The sequence below is a fragment of the Parus major genome, chromosome 14, assembly GCF_001522545.3.
Source record: "Parus major isolate Abel chromosome 14, Parus_major1.1, whole genome shotgun sequence".
NCBI lineage: Eukaryota > Metazoa > Chordata > Aves > Passeriformes > Paridae > Parus > Parus major.
In genome coordinates, this window is record NC_031783.1 from 9011058 (window position 1) to 9031145 (window position 20088).

Sequence of the window (20088 nt, forward strand, 5' to 3'; positions counted from 1 at the left end):
AGCGAAGAGAGGGCGGGCCCAGGGCGGCCGCGCCCCGCCCCGCCCCGCGGTGCGCAACCTCCCGTCAGAAGAGGTGGGTCGGTGCCTCTGGAAGGGGCGGTGGTCGTCGATGCTCGGGGGCATTGATGGCGGGGATCGGCTGCTGAGGGATGTCGGCTGCGGCGGAGCACGACTGGCACAGCCCGGACTGGGACAGTGCGACTTGCTGTAGGGAAAGCCGGGGCTCGTAGTTGCCCCGCATTGGGAGCGCTGAGGGAAGAGCCCACGAGGAGGGACCCGGCGTGGCGGCCAGGTCCGCCGGAGTGCGGGAGGGGAGGGCGGAGTGGGGAGCCTGCAGTCCGAAAGGGACTGGCTCCATCCCCGTATCTCGCTCGAGCGGCTTCCGATCGCTCTCGGCTCTTCTCTGCACAAAGCGAAGGGAGCCGTGTTTCCTGCCCGGGGAACCTGCTGAGAAAAACGAGCGTAACTTCCCCATTCTTAACAGACGAGCCCTTCCAAAGGTGCAGTCCTGCGAGCTGCCCGAGCCTCAGCTGGCAGGAGCGCAGCCCCACGGCGCTTGCAGAGCGGGCTCCGGCCGCTGCCACAGCCCGGTGCCTCTGTGATCACCCCCTGAGCGTTTCCCCTCAGCGCTACCCCTCGGGACTAGCAGCGCGTTTATTCTGGCTTCCGTCTTAATGTGGTGCCAGTCACGTCCGAAGGATGAGGAAGGTCCGTGTGTCCAACCAGTCTGTCAGGGCTGTGGGCATTGCCCAGCGGTTTGGGACCAGAACGGCAGAACAGGATGTCAGCTAGTGCGCCTCAGGCAACGTTTGCTATTCTCTATCGGAATCCACTTTTTTTTTCTTTAGATTCTTGCTCTAATTTCTTTTGTCATCCTGCGCTGGAGAAACGCAGGTAATGTCACACTGCATCTCACTGGCCCGAACAGCCTGTTCTTTCGGTCTCTGAGTATTTACACAGTTGTAACCATCAGAAATTTCTGAAACCGATTTGCCTTCTGTGAGTCACAAAATGTGCACCTGTGCTTTAACCTGCTCAATATAAAGGCTGACTATTATGAAGAGGGAGGGGATGCTCAGGCATGATTTCATTGTAATGCTATTAAAGGGAACATCTGGGAAAGGAAGTGTGGTACCTCAACTTCTAATTGAACCTATTTCATAAACAAGGTGCAGGACCAGATGTACCAATTAGGGTAGAGTTGTGTCAGATCCTGCATATTACAATTAGTCATGGTACTAGAGGCCAGTTTGTGCATTGTTAGAAGATTTTTGTTGAAAAAATTTCAAATACCCTTCAAATTTTCTGAAACTGAGGGGACCATTTTTCATTTGTGTCAAAAGGAATCGAGTCAAACAATTTAGAAATGACTGCTGGTAATGTATGAAGCACTTTAATTCTTGGTGCTTATGGAATTTGAAGGAAAGTTCTCCATTTTGAAGATCTGTGCAGGGTGCTCCAGGTAGAAATAGAGGTAAAATGTCTACTTTTCCAAAAGCCCTAATATCCACTATATAAATAATTTCATTAAGTATATTTGTGAAGGCTTGAAAAAGTAGATGTTACACTTACCAATAACATACTCACTGTAATGACTTTCATATTCATATCAAACTTATTTTTAACAATAAACATTTCAACTGTACATCTTTTCAATAACCTCTTTCTTAATTTTAGGTTTCTCAGTAAAAGATTGTGAAACCAGACTTGCTACAAAAATGCAAAATTTTGTCCCCTGAAAATGGTATTGTCTTTACAGATGTAGAAAAATAAGTTTAGCAGGTATATAATCATGGTCATTCTGAAATATTTAAAAAGTCAGCCATATTCTTAGAAATAAATTGGCTTTATTAAAATGAATCCTAGGCTTCCAGTTGTTTGTCAGCTTGATTTTTTTTCGTAGCTATAGAGTGAGATTACCATTTGCATCGTGTTTCATATCACAGTATCTTACATATACATGCAAATGTGCATCCATACTTTATTTGCTCTTCAAGAGTTCATTATCTGTGTTGGGGGATGGAAAAACTGCCTGTTCCATCTTCCCTAGTCCCTACCTGATTTGTGGTTTTTGCATGGTCCTTGCCTGGTGATTGGGAAGTTCCTCCCTTCCTGCACAGCAGCCGCTTTTCAGCCGCCTTGTAAACCACAGGAAGGCTGGAAACAGCCTTGGCTTTCATTTCCTGTTTCTTCCATGGTTATTTTTATGAGGAGTTCAGGGAGCTGCTTATAGAGCTGCTGATCAAGCAGATATTCAAACCAGGTATTTTGATGGATATGTGAAAATTGCATTTTGAGTAAAATTGTTAATATGCAGAGGAGCAAAGTGTGAACTATTGAAATAAAGCAGGTTGTAAAGCTCTTCATAGTAAGGCTGAAATTTGAACTTGAGTTATCAAAATTAATAGCAGACAGCTTCCTTCAACAGATGTTGAATTAATTAATAAATTGATTATTAAATTAATAAGCCCTCAGTTAAAAACAAATACCTGGGAGTAATTATGTATTGGGCTTAGAGAATCAAGTATGGTCAAGGGCTACTTTTAGGTAGCTATTAAACAGCCTTAAAAGGTAGAGGTTCCCTGGAGCTGGCTCTTTTCATGGCATGGTTTACACCAAACATACTAAAGTAATTGATGGAAAAGATCAGCATCTTAAAAAATAGTTGGCTGAATAGCTGATTGATAGATTAAAGAAATCTGTATTCTTGGGCTGAATCTCTGTTGTTTGGGCATACATAAAACACTGTGTGCTACTTGCTATTTTTTATTTACATGCAGTCTTCATATAATGAAAATGTTAACTTAAAGGTGTTTTAATTTTTTATTGTTTATTAGGTGAAAATATTGCTTCCATGGTTTTTTAGCAATTAGTACTTTAAAATAGTAGGGTAAAACTTGGTATTTGTTTTGAAAGAAGTATTCCCCTATGTACATGCTGCATTTGACATTCATAACATTGGAATACATAATTATTTTTGTAATTCTCTTTTGTAACTTGAGGAAGAAGAGAGCTGTACTCCTGGAAGATGAAGATTCTTTGGGGAATTCATGCTAATGCGCTGGCATATTCCATGACTACCTTAGGTGCTGGAATGATGAACAGCATTTTTAATTTCTACTATGTTAAGCTTTTCCTAAACCGATACAAAATTTCAGAAAGCGCATTTCATATAGCACAGGTACTGTACAATGGAATATTTTGATTACCATGTTGTGCTATGCAACAAACAAGTGATTCTTTGAATGACAGATTAATTTTGGAATCATTGCAATTAATTAACAGTAAATTATCTTTGACTTTAGTTAATCCATAATCCATATGGAACTTACACATAAAGCACATTATTTACAGTCTACAGAGTAAAAATCTCCAGACTTAATTGCTGAAAAGATTTTTACGTTTGATAGCTTGAAGTAATTTTCTAAACTGATCTTGCACCTTAGCTCTGCAGATAAGTTTGACATTAGTGCTTTCCTATGAACTGTTTAAGTACTTAAATACTGCATTTATCCTGCAAGTCATTATCCACGTGAGTAATTCTTGTTGTAAATGGTCTCCTGAAAGTAATGGGCCAGCTCATCTTTTGAATTAACTTGCTGTGAGAATAATATCTGAGCTTTCCAGAATGAAAGCCCACATATAAAAGGTTTTGAAAGAGTAGAGTCTTAGAAACAGTTTATTTCACATGTAGTTGGTCACCTACCTACTTAATCATCTTATTTTTTCAGCATTTCTAATGACCTATGACTACTGATAAGAGTTTGGTTTTGAGTTTCTTTTGACCTGAGTAGCTTTTCTATGTATTTATTTCTTGTCTGAATAGAGGTTTATTTTAAATAAATATGTTGTGTTTGTGTAACTTCTGCAGAAGAATGACAATAGCGACAAATTCCCTTGTTTTTGGCAGGTTGTGTTTATGATCTGGAATGCCATCAATGATCCCCTTTTTGGGTACATTCAAGACAACTCCAGGCTGAAGTGCTGCGCAAGGCGCCAGTTCTCGATTTTATATGGAGCCCCTTTGTACGGCTTGGCGTTCCTGCTGCCGTGGTTCCCCTGGAGGCACTATGAGGAGGGGGACTGGCTGAGCGGCCTCCACCTCATCGTCGCGCTGTGCGCCTTCGACGGCCTGCTGACCTTTGTGCTCCTGGCGCAGTGCGCGCTCTTCGCTGAGAGCTCCACCAGGCACGAGAGCAGGCTCCAGCTCATCAAGTACAACCAAGTGGCAACGTTAATCGGCTCCACAAGTGTTCTCTTTTGTGGGCTCATATCGGATAATATGGAAAACTTTCCTTATTTTCAAGCTTTCGCTGTTTTGATAGCAATGCTAGCGACAGCTTGTATGTGTTGCACAGGTAAATACAGCACAAGTCAATACGAGCAGAGAGAAATTCATACAGAGGATGGTAATCTGGGAAACAGTGGTGGAACTTTCTCCTTGGCCTCTGTAGTTTCATTGACCAAACAGATCATGACAGAGAAGAACTTTCTGTGTTTTGTAACAATGAACTTCTTCCAAGTCTTCCACCTAGCTTTTTACAACAATTTTATGATGATCTTTGCGGATAATCTTATTCCTAAGGATGTCCTGTCTTCCTCAGTAAGAAGTATCATGTATGGAGCAGGTTTCATTTGTCCTCAGGTAGGCAGTCATACTTTATTTCTAATGTGAAAACCTGGTGTTTTAGTAGTTCACAGTATCCATTTAACACTTGAAAAAATGCTGTATTTGGCAGAAGGCATTGGCCAAAATGAGTACTAAATCTCGCTCCCCAGTGCTCTAGAAGAAGGAAGTACCTCTGTGCAGGCTGATCAAGTGTAGGAGGTAGAGAGAGCAGACAGACAGGCTGGTAGAATATCTGTTTAAAACAGTGTGAGACATGAGTAGGCAGGGGATGAATGTTTTGTATCCTCCAGTGCTTACAATACCTAAGCATAAAGGAATGAAAAACGTGGCCAAGATCAAACATTCCTAAAAGCAAAATCTACAGAATTCTGAATTATTTTTTGTTTTGTTTTGTTTTCTAATACTGTGTCTTACAAATTGAAGACTAAGCTCTTCTTCAGGAGGTTTCTGAAATAAACTGCGCAAAATACCATTAAAAATTATAGAGTTTGAAAAGCATTGTTAAAACATGTGGTATCTCAGTCATGGAAACCAAACAAAACACTAAATAGCTGCTTTTGGAGAATAATACATTCCCATTTATTTTGTTATTTGGTCTCTTGGTCAGCAGTATTTATGGGTAAGAGAGACATACTTTTAAGAGCCCAGTCAGGGATGAGGGGAGGAGTGATGAACTGAGAAGAGAACCCGAAAGAGTAATGCTTGAGAACAAGAAAAGCAGCAGAAGTATGTCCCACAGAATGTTACCATACTTGTCTGCAGTAAATAAAAAATTCCTCTGTTCATTGCTTTCTAACTTCTTTCTCTAGGTCTTTAAAAATGTTCTCTGTGTTTACTTGTTGGATATTGAAAGTCAGGATACTCAAAATATGAGTATTCATCATAGGTGTTGATGGTGTTCAGGATTTTTTAAAATCAGGCTGTTACATTCATTAAATTATAGTGGGTTCTGATAAGTAATATATATAAGAAGATAAATGAAAGTGCAACTGGAATCCAGAGCTCAATTTCAGTTCCCCTTTTGGTTTTTGCATATAAAACATACAGATCCTGAGCATACCTTCTGTTCCATAACTCCTGTCTACAATTTCAACTTTTGTCCTTATCACAGGTTTAATAGTTTTGGGGTTTTCTCCTGTACCTCAGACAGTTAGATAATGAACTTCAGAAATAAATCAGAAGCTACAGAAGTTAGGAAAGCTTAAATAATTTTACACTTAATATATAGCAATCACTTTTATTGGTAAAATCAGCGTGACAGTGTGAAAAGAACAATCTTTCAGAAAATGCGTCTCTCTCTGCTCCCCAGAGACTCTTTGTCTAGAAGGTCACTGAACCGTAGAGGGTTTGCTGTGACCTTATTTTTCTCAGGTTTTGTCTCTTTGAGCTCAAGATACAATAAGAGAATTCTCTGATGGCAATGTCCTGAACTTCCCTTGCTGGAAAAACACCCAACCCTTGTAAAATAAAACTCCTTTTTATGAACTCTGCTTCAAACTAGAATTCAGCTGCTGACTTAGGTTCCTTCTAGTAGTGGATGTGAGGAATACAACCTGCCCACAAGGAAAATGTTGCTGTAACATAGACAAACTACTATGAATTTGCATCATTGTTAGTGTTTTCCTTACAAACAGTCTTAGAGACGTACAAGTAGTGAAGAATTTTCTAAGTCATAAGTACTTCCTGAGACAGGGTTATTTTGCAATTACAGTGAGACAGGAACATGGTGTTTACAACAGCAGGCATTACAAGATCCCTTAGTATTTCTAGTGGAGGCACTTTGCAGTAAAAATCCCTGAAAACAGCCAGGGGGAGGAGCATGTTTTAAATTTGTTATAACAAGATGTTTTTCTTACACTGACTTTCTAGATTTGTTTTACCTCCCTGATCAAGTAGAAATCTTGAGCTTTTTTACAATAGCATTTGCCATGGTAATCTTTTTCTGATCATAGCATCCTGTTTTTATTTGTTATGTTAAAGCAATTCAGTGTGGGAACAATTGTACAAGGAAAATTCTTTCCTGTTCTTCATCTGAATATTACACAGTTCATCTCTGTAACACAGAAGAAAGGAGAAAATGTGGATCTTTATACAGTTTGTATATTTGTGACAGAGAGGACCATGTACATGTAGACGGTGACAAAGGCCCATATAATAAAAAGAACATAATTCATTACAGAATGTCCTGTTGAAAGTGAAAAGTGAGGAACAGTGTAAAAGAACTTAAATTTTGTTCATACTATAATCAGCACTTAATGTCATTTTCCTGAGTTAGCCAGTCTCTAGATTCTCAGAATCTACTCCTTGCCAAGATTGGCAAAATTAAAACTCAGCCATGCACAAGCACTGGCCTCTGCCTTTCTCTGCTTGCTAGTAAAGCTTCTAACTTGTTTAGTTAAGGCTGTCCTGGTGAGCTTGCTTTGCCAGCTTAAAAATCATGCTTGATTTCTATAAATGCCAATGAAAATATTAATGTTAATGAAAAAACAATTACTGAAAATACTTCTTGTCAGCAGTTAAATGGTGAGATGTTTGATTTACAGTTATACTGCAAAGCTAATACTTTAAGGGATATCAAAAGTAAAGATCATGAGCATTAAATAATAGGCATTGTGGGAAGAGTGTTTCCTGCAGGATATAGCAGTTCTGAGTGGCTAGTTTTTGAGTGAAAGGAGACTGTACCTAGAAGAGGTAGCATAGAATGAGCCAGTAGAGGGTTGTCTTTGTTCAGTTTCTATTTTTTTATTTTGTTGAACTTTTTAGAAAGGGTCGTTGGTTTTTTTTTCCCCTTAAAGGGTATTAATTATGTCAAGTCTGTGTTTTATAGCTCTCCTAGTGCTGAGACACTGTACTGTATCTTTTTATCCTAAATGTGTATGTATTATCTTTTTAGTGCCTTGTTCTTCTCAGTCATACTTCATTGAAGAAGTTTGGTTATTACAGAATCATCATGTTTTCCTTTTACTATGAAGGAGTAGCTGCTGCTGTCATGTGTCTCCTAGGGCAAGAACACTATTATCTGCTGGCATTCTATGTTACAACAAACATGTAAGTAAATCCACTCCCCTGTTCATAGACACAGCTGAAATACTTCTAACAGAGCAGACACTTGCTTTTATTTCCATGAAGATTCTGCCTCTGATTTCATGGCTTTCTTTCTGTTTCACTTTTCAGAAAAGATGAAATTCCAGTTACAGATTTTTTTTTTAAATTTTTTTTCTTCCAGCTTTCATTTTATTGTTTTAGCTTTTATTTTCTATTTGAAATAAAAAAGCCTAAAATACAAACAGCAATTATGGTTTGCAGGCACATGCCTCCAGTCACTTCAACCTGAGATGCAAGGGAAGGAGAATCTCATGTTTTCCACAGACATGGAAGAGCTCAGCAGAGGAGCTCCCCAGGGACTGTTTGCTGGGAAGGCTCAGACCTCACCCTGTATTGCAGGACCACTTGTGTGCTGCACTGCAGGCAAATATGGGTAGCTCAGGTGTCTGTTGGGTAGCCAGCACGGAGTCCTGTTTCCACTGGTGCTCAGTAATAAGGTGCCAAGCAGTAATATTTTCACATAAGTGTATAATGATACATGGAAAACCTTATTTCAAGATAAAGAGCTGTTTGTATCAGAATATTGTTACAGCAGTTTGTTTTTATTTCTTCATGTTCTCTTTTGTTGTTGTCTCTCTACATGTTCTTTCTTGCCCTCCTTTTCTTCGTCTTTCCCTCTCCATCCCGTTTTCATTCTTATTTTCAGTATTGCAGTCATGGGCTACTCTAACACTGAATTGTGTGAACAATAAATTGAATTTCGTTGTCTGCATGTTTTAAATGATGAAGATGTGTTTTGATTTCTTCAAGAAAAAAATCTGAGGTACCTAAACACTGTATGTTTAAAGTCCTGGTTGTTAAAGTACCTTGTTAGTTAAAGCTTATCACACCCAAAATTTAATAAGACACAGAAATTGTAATATTTGATTTCATTGTTTCATTTGGCTATTTGTTAAGAATCAGCTTTGTGTGTGTGTATGTTTAAATGCAAATCTAGATACATCTATATACACTGTAAATACGTATATAGGAATGCATGTAAACTATTCTTTTTATTCTAATTCTTCCACCTTGAAGTTTACCTTCCACATGGTCATGTCTTTTCCAGATTTCAAGAGCAAGTTTTCAGTTTTCACTTTTTCTGAGGTGTTTCTTTTCTCCTGATCATTTTAAATTACATTTATTGATAATGTAAATTTATTGTCAAAGTATTCACGACCTTTTACAATGATGTCCAGCAAAAAAAAGAAACCCCCCCACATTCAGGTTTGCATATTGATTTCTAATTCTCAACTAAGAACAGATCTAGTATTGCTTTCAGACAGATCACCATGTTTTAAAGAACATGCCAGCTTTGTGTGTTTGCAGAATATCAGTGTTTGTGTTAAAATGTCAGTTAGAATTTCATTATAAAGTGAGTATAAGAACTATGAACATCTTCAATATTTTGTTTTTCTTTAGGGTAATTGTGCAAGCTTCATTTAGCTTGTTCAATTTGCCTTTGGCAGATATTGTTGATGCAGATTTAATAAAGCACAAGAGGAGGTAAGTCAGTCATTACTGGTTTTTTTTTGAATATGGTGTTTGCCTTGTTACTCTTAGGTAATAAGTTGTGTCAAAGTAAAGACAGTAAATGATCTGGGATCCTCGATACAGAAATCCTTTTTGTGAGAGCAGCTTAGCATAAGTAAAGATTAGAACTTGAGTAAAGTTTCCTGCAGTTACTTCAGTAGAGTATTTTAAACAGATAATTAAGTTATTTCTCTTTTTTCTTATAGTATAATATAAACCAAGTCCTACCAATTTTAATGGCTTTATTTTTGTTAGCTTCAATTGAATTACTCTGATACCAGATACATCTATGATCATGTATGGAATTTTTGGAATAAGTCATTTTCAAGATGGAAAAGATGTTAAGAAAGCTTTGCCTATGCTAGGTAAAGTGCAGATTTCAAAGTCTAACCTGGTTCCTTTATCTCCCTGAAATAAAAGTGCTAAAACCTGGTGCAGAGCAGCATATTGCAACTCATTGATATTTTGGATTTTTATCAAAGTACACACAACTTCTTGTTGGTTCGATCAATTGTTATGTAAGTGTAGATTCAGTCCTGTTAAAACACTTGCCCCTCAAAGGGAAGACCTGTTGCTTTCATGAGGAAAAATCTGCCTCACTTTCTGGCCTATGCATGCAAAATCCTCAGTTGTAATTAATTCTCCATGCATGTAATTTAACTTCAGTAATTACTCAAAGTGCACAAAGTTGAATTTAAGTACGAGTCACTTCAGAACTGGGGCAAAGCTGTGTCTATGTATATATGTGTGTATATAGATATATATTTATATAAATATATACACACTCTGCAGCAGTTTGTAACCCATAATTTCCATATAAATTTAAATTTCATTATGAGAGTAGATCTGTTTGCTATCATGTGTGACTAAGGATCATGATATTTAGTATTTGCATATTAACAGTATTCCAAGCTTTTTAAAATCACAATTGAAATTAATACACTAATAAGTTTGTGTTGTGCATTAATTTGTTTTTTCCCCAAATACTTTAGGTTACCACTTTCCTCTATGGTTTTTGGTACCAATGCTTTATTTACCAAGCCTGCCCAATCTTTGGCTCCAATGGTTGTGGTTACAATACTAAATCATTATGGCTATTATAACCTGAATAATGTACCTGGTCATCCTGATATAAGGTGAGTTAAAAAGAGATACTTTAAGTCTTAGAAAATAACATTAAATACTCCTGTAATCTAAAAAGCAAATTGATCAGCAATTAGATGCATCAACTGCACTTCAAAAACATAAACACTTTAAAAATATGTTGTTTTGTTGTTGAATCAGTTGTTTCTGTCTGTGTAGAGGTACAAATGTTTTTTAAAGAGTAAATAATTTATTAAACAATATGCATCAGGATATCTTTTAAAAGCAAAAAATCCATTTTTTATTTGAGAGAAAGCAGTATAATCACTGGAGGGAGGGAATTTGCCCCAAGTAGGAATGTATCATTTTGGCTCTGATGCTCCCTACCATTCTAATGCAAATGATTTCATTGTAGTCCCTTAATACAGCATAAAGCTGTGGTTGCTGGTTAGCTGGACATGTGTGGGCTTTTATAAAAATAAATTAACAGGGGATAACCACACTGAAAGGGTCACAGGCTGTAATTATGACCATCAGGTGGAAGTGGCAGCATAAGGAGTAACTGAATTCAGGGCTAAATGGAAAAATCAGTCCTGATTAGGATTTACTTGAGGAAACAATGTGAATATCCTGAGAACTACATAGCTGTCCTAAATTTTAGTAAAAACCTAAAGAAACGGATGTACACAATTTTATATGAGCTTTTGTGGAGACAGCTCCCAAGGGAGAGAGGTCTGGTTATGTGTCCCCTAAGGTTAGGAGAACATTCTGTATTTGAGGAGTTTTCTAAAAAAATGGATGAGGACAAGCATGGCATAAAAGAACAACAGGTGGTCTTCAGAAATGCATCCAGACAGAAGCAAAGGCAGCTTAAGTTTGAGGCTATGTTGAGAGCAGCTTATTTTAATGCATTCTGTAGATAGCCAGTGAGATGATGTGAAGAGGACATGAACCTCATTATAATGTCAAATATGATGAGTGAGTTTTGCAGAAGAGTGATAGGTTGAACTGGATGTGGATATGAGAGAGCGGAATATATTAATCTTGATGATGCAGAGAAATTCAGATTTGAAACATAAAAATTGCAGTTCTGATCCCTTTCAATCAGAGAAATGATCCCTTTGTGGATGGATTTTAGATCACAGTAGACGTAAATCTTTTTTGCCTGGTAAATAGCCCCTGGACTATAGCAACAATAAATTTATTATATAGATTGAAATACTTGGAATGCTCAACTATAAAACCTGTGTTTTCACTTGAGTCATGCTGAAATTTTATTTATTTCACTTGGGCCAGGAACAGCATAAAACATACACAGCTGAGACTAGTGAATCAGAACACTTGAAATATATTATGTATTTCTCTTCCCCATACTTTTAAAAATAATTTCTTAAATATTAAGCAGTTTCCCCATGTTTTCTGTATATGCAGTGTGTGAATGGATTTTCTTTTGCTTGCAAATGGAGTACAGGGTTGATATACAACCCATAAAGACCAGAAGACTCAAAGTTGTTTCTAGGGAGTCAGTTTGCCCTTGGCAATGTACTTAGACCACTGACTGAGCTATGATTACTTATATATATATATTAAAAACTTATTGACTGATCTCATATTCCAGCCATAGGCAAACAGTTAAAATAAACTTGCCCCAGGACAAAGTTGTTTGAAGACAAACAGAAATTAAATACAAGAGATTGTTTAAAATATGCTCAAACTGTTTTGGGGAAAAAAAAAGGCATTTCACATATGTGAATTATAAAAAATGAAATATTATGACCCATGCCAATACAATCTCAGCTCTGTCCTTCCTCCTTGTCCAAAGCCAGCAATATCTAATAAGTGCTTTGGAAAGCATTTCGTTTATTAGGTGTAGTAGCAGTGAATTGTGAAGATAGTACAGAGGACCCTTATTCTGCATTAACAAAATGTTTGGGTCCTGGAAATATGTCTGAAGAGTTCCAAGAAATGTTGTGTACTGGGACAAGGCATAATATGCAGTCTATACACTATTTGCTGCATTCTGCATTATTTTCAGTAATTTATTTTACTAATAATTATTACTTTTTCTTGAACTGAGAGTTAAACTGTAGCAACAATGATGGAGCAGCTAATCCTGGAAACCTCCAGGCACAGTAAGGATAATGAAATCATCAGTAATACCCAGCATGGCTCCAGCAAGGGGAAGTGATGCTTGACCAACTGATAAACTGCTACAGTTAAATGACTCACCTGGTGGGCAGGGGAGGGCAGTGGATATTGCCTGCCTGCACTGCATTCCTAATGACCAGGATGATGGGGCAGGATGGACCCTCAGGAAGTTTGGGGATGACACGAAGCTGGGGCTGTGGCAGGTGCACAGAGGGTCATGCACAGGCTGGAGAAATGGGCTGGAATGATACCTGGGGCTGCAGTACACAAATTCCTGCCAGCAGGGCAAAGGTGATCCTCCCATCTGCTCACACATTGTGCCACATCCTTAGGAAATGTGGTCACTCTACAGAAGTTAAGCACTTTGTCACGGAAAAGGGTTTTTTAATATCCTTAAAATTTGAGCAATACTTTGAATGGAGTGTCCTGATTTTTCCTTTCTTCCATCATCATAGCAATATGTGCCCTGTATGGCTTGAGATGTTTTTTGTTCTTGTTTGGGATTGGGGTTTTTTTTAGTTTGGCTTGATTTTCTTTTTCTTTGCTATGGAAAAGACGGCTAGTTTAAAACCTCCCTCTTCTGGAGAGCCACTGCAACTACCACCAGCTTCTCTTGAGAGTGCTTTTCAAATTCATTCTTCAGAATAAAGTTATTTGGCAGCAATTCTTCACCATTTATTGAAGACACTTTAAACTGTTAATGCTTTCATACTGAATTACTGAATTACCTGACATTCTTTTCAGAGTGATTTTATGGCTGTTTAGGGAAACATTGTATGCTTTATTCTGTGGGTGCAAAAAAACAAAGGTAGATGTGGAAATTTCTGAAGTTACTTGTTCAGCTGTAATTGTGTTAAAATCCAAGCTCTGCTCTTGATATATCCCAGTCCCTTAATGAAATATTTTCCCATTCCTTGTTTTGTGTATTATAGATATTTTTTCATAATTCCTGCAATAACTTAGGGTTTTACAGTACAATAGGTAATACTATTTTCTTAAATCAGCATTGTTCCAGTGAACCCAAATGAGGATTGCACAGTGTGAGTGATTTTGCAGATGTTCTTTGTGTAAAGATGGAATAAGGTTAGCAGTGAAAACTGCAATCCTCTTCAGAGTACAGAACAGGACAAATGCAAGCCCTGTTAACTGTGTCTGAGTCTTGTTCTCAGTGTTAGGTGGTAAAGTGATGTGTCTGTGGCCTCCCTGCTGGCTCTGCTTCTGCAGTCCCTGGGGCCAGTTGTGCCAGAGCTGTGCATGATGTGGGCTCCTTCCCTGGTAGGTGCACTGGAAATGCAGTTGGATACAGGCCAGTAAACAACTCCAAATGGTAAATTATTGTCACTGCCAATAAACATTGGCTATGGACCAGTGGCCTGCTAGTGAACACTTCCAGTCATAAATGCAATTGCCCGAGTGATTAAGTGATTCACTTGTGAGCCTGCGGGCTTTTGTTTTCTTATGTAGCATTAGCGTGTACATGACTCGAGATAAACTCTGCTCTTCATGAGCCTGTGTCTGTACTAAGGGCAGAATCTGGCCTTTGTTGGAGGTTGCAAACATTTTTTCTGTTAAACCGAGTGAAACGTGAGTTGATTCTTTCATGATTCAGAGCTCTTAGGTTTTATTCAAAAACCTGCTCAGGGTTTGGGATATTTTTCACACATTTCAGGTTTTTTGGACCATGTCCATAGCTGTTCTGTGAGTCTCTTATCCCTGAATGCTAAGGAAAAAATTAGAAAGGAACATAAACTGCCTCATGGAGAGAAAGTTCACTTAGGGGCTGTTTCTCAGCTTGAGTTGACTTTCCTGATATTTAAGTAATTAGAATCCCATAATTAACAGAATGCAAGTAGATAATGATTCCAGCTACTAGATGAATGCCAAAATGCATGCTTTGAGCTGTCAGAAACCATACTGCTCATAAAAGGGAGCTCATTTAATTCCTGTATTTTCTTTCTTCATTCACATTTGCTGATGCTTTTATTTATTTTTCATTAGAGAAGTTTTAGATGAGGAAATGCCATGCATTCATTAGAAAAAATGAAAACTAGTGTTAATTTGACATGCATTCTTTCTATGGTTTATATTATCATGTAATCATTTATTTTAAAACCAAATGAAATAAGGGTCAATATTTCAAACAGCCCTTGAAACAACACCTGAGTTTTGTGCAATTATCATTACTTCTATCTAGCACTTAGCAACTAAAACAACACACTATGTGGATAGTTAGTAGCACAGATTTCAGCTCAAATAAATTAATTTCATGTTCAAATGTTTGCTTCCATTTTCCACTTTCTCTTCCAAATTTTTCAGTCTTACTAAAGCTTTTTGGATGCTCTGTTCTATTATTGGATGAAATTTGCTTAAATTGATTTCTATATTACATAATCAGGAAAGTAGTGAACAAGATTTCTTAGGTTGTATTAAAATTAACTCTTTGTGTGCTAATTGTCTGAATTCCTCCCAGGTAGAGAAAACAATATATATAATACATACCAGTATGTAGAATTAGGAAATAGAAAATATATTTCTATTTCTTTTAATTAGTATTGACTGTACAGTAGCATGTCTATGTGTTTATAATGGGAATGTTTTAAAAATAACTTGTTTAGTGACCATGGAAGTTAATCTTCATATTGAAAGCTGTGTTCTCATCTGTTTCAGCAGGTCATTTTTAGACCTCCATGATGCCATGTTCTACCTGGTCTGTCTGGTTCCCCTCTGCATTGCAGTCCTACAGATCCTGACCTGGACTCCCTTTTCCATCCAGAACAGCCACCTGGCAGCTCCACAGTAAATATGGAACCAGTGGTCAGTGTATCTCCTGCTGAACCACAAGAGTTGAGTAAATTTTTCATGTGAGAAAGCAAAATTGCAAGTTGAAACACAGTTTGAGCTGTTTCTGTAAAGCTGTATTTTCAGTCTCTATGAGTCAGGTTCAGCATTAAGGCTGAACCTACACAAGCTTTTCCTAGTTAATTTGCTTTCTGTTAATGGGTTTTATCCTTAATTACTTTATTTAAAGTAATTTCTGGTACATAATGATTCCTGTTAACTCATTTGAAGAAAGGATATGGCGGATCAGGGAAAGGGATCCCAACCCAGCACCTGGAATTCAAGGGAACTGTATTTTCTGAAGCTTACTAGTGGATTAATTTTGCCATACTGATAAAATGGCAGATCCCAGTGGACATCCCTCATGGATGGCAGGGAGATGAAGAGAAAAATTTAGATGGTGTCTAGCTGGCCAGTATCAAGACAAATCTGACAGCTACCATGGGAAGAGCCAAGAGTAATTAACTACCCTGTAAAAGTCTGTGTAAGGCTAAAGAAGAAAAGGATTCAGATGCTGTTCAGTATTGCTCAATAAGGAGAAATCTCTGTAAATCCTCACTGGCTTTCCAAATCTCTGCTTGGTGGAAGATCAGTGCAGTTTTCTGGCTTTAAGTGGGAAAATAATTTTGAAGGTATCCTATAGTTAGTGCTTCATACAGAATGTCAGTGTGGCAAGGACAGCATTAGTCTGTGGATGTAGGGTTCAGCTGTTGGACAAATGTAATCACACACAGTTACTAAACCAAGCTCTACCTGTTCAGTGGTGTTACATTGGTAAACTCATTTGGTGTGTGACAATTTAATTTCTGAATCATCAAGTAGAAGTTAGTTAATTTCTGATTAATTCTTACCAGTTTAGATTTTAAATTAATCCTGTGATTTTTATAAAATAAAGGGTTTTTGACAAAATTTCAGAAACATTGAGTCCTCTTCATTTCATATGTTGTAATGATAAGACACATGAGCATGTTTACAGTACTTCCATTTAATCAATATTATTCTTTCACCATTATATCCACAGTGTAATTGTGCAGTGATAAATACCTTTAGCATAATAAAATCACTGCATTTTGTATTTTGTTTTGCCTGGGCAAACAGTTTTAATAACACCTTTCTTAGGGAGTGCTACATGAAAGATTAAGAACGCTGTGTGGATCCTAGTTTTAAAAGGCTGAGCCAGCTGATTTTTAAGGATCTATACTTACTGTGACTGGTAACTTGGAAAAGACAGGAGTGTAAGAAATGGCTCTGCATTGTGATGGACACCAGCATAATTTAATGAAGAAGTTTGAGATCTGAAATACCAGAGTTGACAAAAATGTTCATTTGTGCCTCAGCTTTTACATTTGCAGAGCAGAAATAAAATAATTTCCCTTCATTTTTTGAAGTGTGAAGTGCTTTCAAGGTGGTGAATGAAAAAGCAGGAGATCATCATTAAATATTTAGAAATCTAAATGAATCCTTTGATAGGAATGTGAAGATTTATGTTAAGATGTAAGAAGCCAGAAGTGTGGTGAAGTTTGAAGTTGCCTTATCTGGTTTTTCTCTGTCTTGTCAGAGACACTGTTGCCCATTTGCATTGTGCATGCTGACAGCATTATGTGCACATACAGCATCACTTGTGTAAATACTCTGTGGATAGGTAAATACAGATACCAGAGCAGATACAGCCTGTGTGTTTAGGTTTTGAATTTGAAAAGATTTCCTGCATTATATGTATTTATTTTGTGTCTGAAAGACAGGAGCAGAAGTTGAAGGAATTTAAGTTAATATAATCTTTGATTCATTATATGAAACAGTCTTCTCCCTGCCAGTTCCTTTAAAATGGTAATAACATAATAACGTAAAATAGTCTCTTTTTTCTTTACTATTTCTGTATTTCCTAAATTTCCCATGTTCATCCTATCCTCATAGAATATATATTTTAACATATACAATAAAATAATGTTATTGTACCACATTACAATTACACATTACCTACCACAAATAGGGTTTGTTAGGTGACTCTCTTAGTTATTTAAAATATAGTGTACAACTGGAACAGTATTGTGCTATACAACAGGAAATCTAATAAGTGGTTTTAAGAGGCAAAATTACATCAAGAAATCTTCAAAATCATCAGAATTATTTTTTTTCTGGAAAATGTCTGGTAAAATAACCATTAATTTACTGAAATAAGAAAGGAGTAAGGAGTGATACGACTCAATGCACTACTTAAATAGGCTCTACAGTCTGCTACATCTCTAGAATTCCTACAGGAAAAGTAAATAATCAAAGAATTCTAAGCAAGACAGCCTGAAGACAGGAGACATTAACTGTAGAATAAACTGATTTAGAAAAAAAAAACATGAGAGATATAATTCAAATTATTTAATATGTAAAATATTGATAATTTTCAACATTTATTATGCACTATTCTCCCATTTGTCTGTCCTATTTTCCTTGCTATAAGGGCAGGAGAAATGTCTTTTAGAGCACCAATAGTCAATCCCAAAGAGGACTGGACTGAAAGAGTGCTTTAAATTTGGGTGGTGGTCTTCCTACAGGAATAGAAGGTTGGCACTGTGCTGTGACTGACATTGCTTATTCTCCATTTCTCTGTCACCCACTAAACTTTGTTATCTTCTGCTAAACCTACATGATTGGTTTTGGCTGTGAATCAAGTAAAGGATGATCAAAGGCAAAAGTTCAGTGTCTTGCAACAGCTGGTTTCCCTGCTTTCTCTCCTTATTAGCCAACAGTATCTGAGCTTGAACTCCCACTGCTGGAAAAATGCCTCAATTTAATCTTGATAATTTAAGAGTGTCTAAAATAGTCTCATAACTGATAAAGAGGCTATAAGTGTGTAGTGTAGTGTAGTATAAAATATGAAATGCTGTGGTAAGCTCAGAGGAGGAGAAATGTGATGCTTGAATCCCTTCTTAGAGTTTCTCTATAAATTCTGAGAATATGGGACTTAATACACTGAATGAACTTTATTTATTGAAAATCAATAGGCAGAAATGTCTGCTAGACTTAAAAGGATATTGCTCAATAGACACTAAAGAATGTTAGTCTAATATAGTAGTAATATAATATATGGTCAGTGATAGAGTGAAAATATCGAATAAATGACAACAAAGCATATTTAATTTTAAGTGTGGAATTTGTGGAGCTTACAAGCCCTCCTTCTTTTGGTCTTGTACAAAATTACTTTCCCAGTCTCCTGCTGCCCTGATTTTGGAACCACTCAGTAATCCATGAATGTACTGTGTTGACATGGCTGGTAGGAATGTTTACATTTGAATACAATTCCACAGCCTAATGGCTGCTGTCAGGAAAGACAAGCAGGAAGGGGAAGGAACACTTCAGATAAGCCACATCTCCACAAGTACTTCCAGGCACTTCCTTGCCATAATTAAGCCAGCTGGGGGAAAAGGCTCAGTAGTATATGCAGACAAAAAAATTCCAGCTGGTTTGGTAAAGAAACATACAACTGAGACTGGGGGGAGTTGTCCTGAAGGTCAGGACAGACCCACAACTGGGTTTCCTGGGTTACCTTTAGGGGAGAGGATTTCAGATATCTGTGTTTACCTTAAAGACCTCTTTCTGGTAATCCCTTTCTTGCTAATGTTTAAATAATAGAAGGGAAAGTTGTTTTAGCACTGCATTTTATTGGGAAAATTGAGGATTTACCTCACAGACTACACAAAGCCAGCCCTGCCACCGAGCCTACTCCAAAAGCCAGGCTCCTTGGGACACCACAAAGCAACAAGGGCTGTGTTAAACCTTGTGGGTGTATTTGGGACCATTTCGGCTCCAGGGATTCAACTGATTGTAGAAATTTCCCATCAAGACAAAGAAAAATGCTCTCCAAATAGTGGAGCAGGAAAAAAAGTTATTGCATTATTTCAGGGAATCCTTTCCCAGCACACTAATTGAATGAAAAGGTTACTTAAACCACAAATGGTTTACTGAGATTGTCCAGCAATTGTTACAACTCCACCAGCTTATGTGCAAATGACTATACATCAAAATTATTACCTAAATATGCATGAATAGTGAGTTTTTATGGCTTGTCAAGAGAAAAATATGCTGAATATACAACTACTGCATCAGAATATTAATGACAAATGTAACACTGGGTAGAAATTTTGAAAAATTCCATTAAAACACACCTAGGTTGTATGCTAATGATGCAAAGACAAAAGCTAGCAAATTTCTTATGTGCAGTCAATTATCTGTATTTTTTATGTGATAAAACCAATATATGTTTCCCTGTGAACATATAAGTAACCCAAAGCAATTTTATTTACTGACTTAAAAGTATTGTGAGCAGATGTCTGTTTTAAAAGCAGCAAATTTATCTTTTGTCATTTTGGATTTTGATTATAAAGTTGTTTTATTCCTGGAGGGAAAAAAATAAACTAGTCTGTCTTTACAAATAAGAACAGGCATGGAAAGGAGAGTCTTAATCCCAAACCAAATAAAAATAGACCAAAAAGGCATTCTAGCCCATCTACTGGAGAGAAAAAAACAAATAAACAAACAAAACAAAAACAAAGAAACCCAAAACAAAAACCCACAAAAAATAAAAACCCCAAAACAAAAAAAACAAAACCAAACCACCACCAACAAAAACCACATAAAGCAATCTTCAGTGGAAAACTGTCTAAAGCTCTCAAGTCAAAAACTTTCCTCCAGGGAGTTAAACATCAGTGAAAATGAACCGAACACAAAAATCCTCTAGCAATATTCTGTTGTTGCTCTGATTTCCCAAGATAAGCAAGGTT

The 20088-nt window shown here is 37.3% G+C and overlaps 1 protein-coding gene across 7 annotated transcripts; it reads left to right on the top strand.

Annotated features, from left to right (window-relative positions):
• The first annotated feature begins 41 nt into the window (after positions 1-41).
• Positions 42-16694, top strand: LOC107211351 (transmembrane protein 180). Of its 7 annotated transcripts, none has more exons than XM_015643289.1 (7): positions 42-73; positions 3003-3181; positions 3911-4645; positions 7524-7678; positions 9137-9220; positions 10240-10383; positions 15146-16694. In XM_015643289.1, the coding sequence occupies exons 2-7, from the start codon at positions 3029-3031 to the stop codon at positions 15276-15278; spliced, it is 1404 nt and encodes a 467-aa protein (XP_015498775.1). In that variant the 5' UTR covers positions 42-73; positions 3003-3028; the 3' UTR covers positions 15279-16694. The 7 variants fall into 7 exon arrangements, 6 of the variants coding, with proteins under 6 accessions (XP_015498775.1, XP_015498766.1, XP_015498767.1 ...); XM_015643280.2 differs by lacking the exon at positions 42-73 and adding an exon at positions 85-894 and having other exon boundaries at positions 3007-3181; XM_015643281.2 differs by lacking the exon at positions 42-73 and adding an exon at positions 85-894 and having other exon boundaries at positions 3007-3181; positions 15149-16694.
• Positions 16695-20088: the final 3394 nt, after the last annotated feature.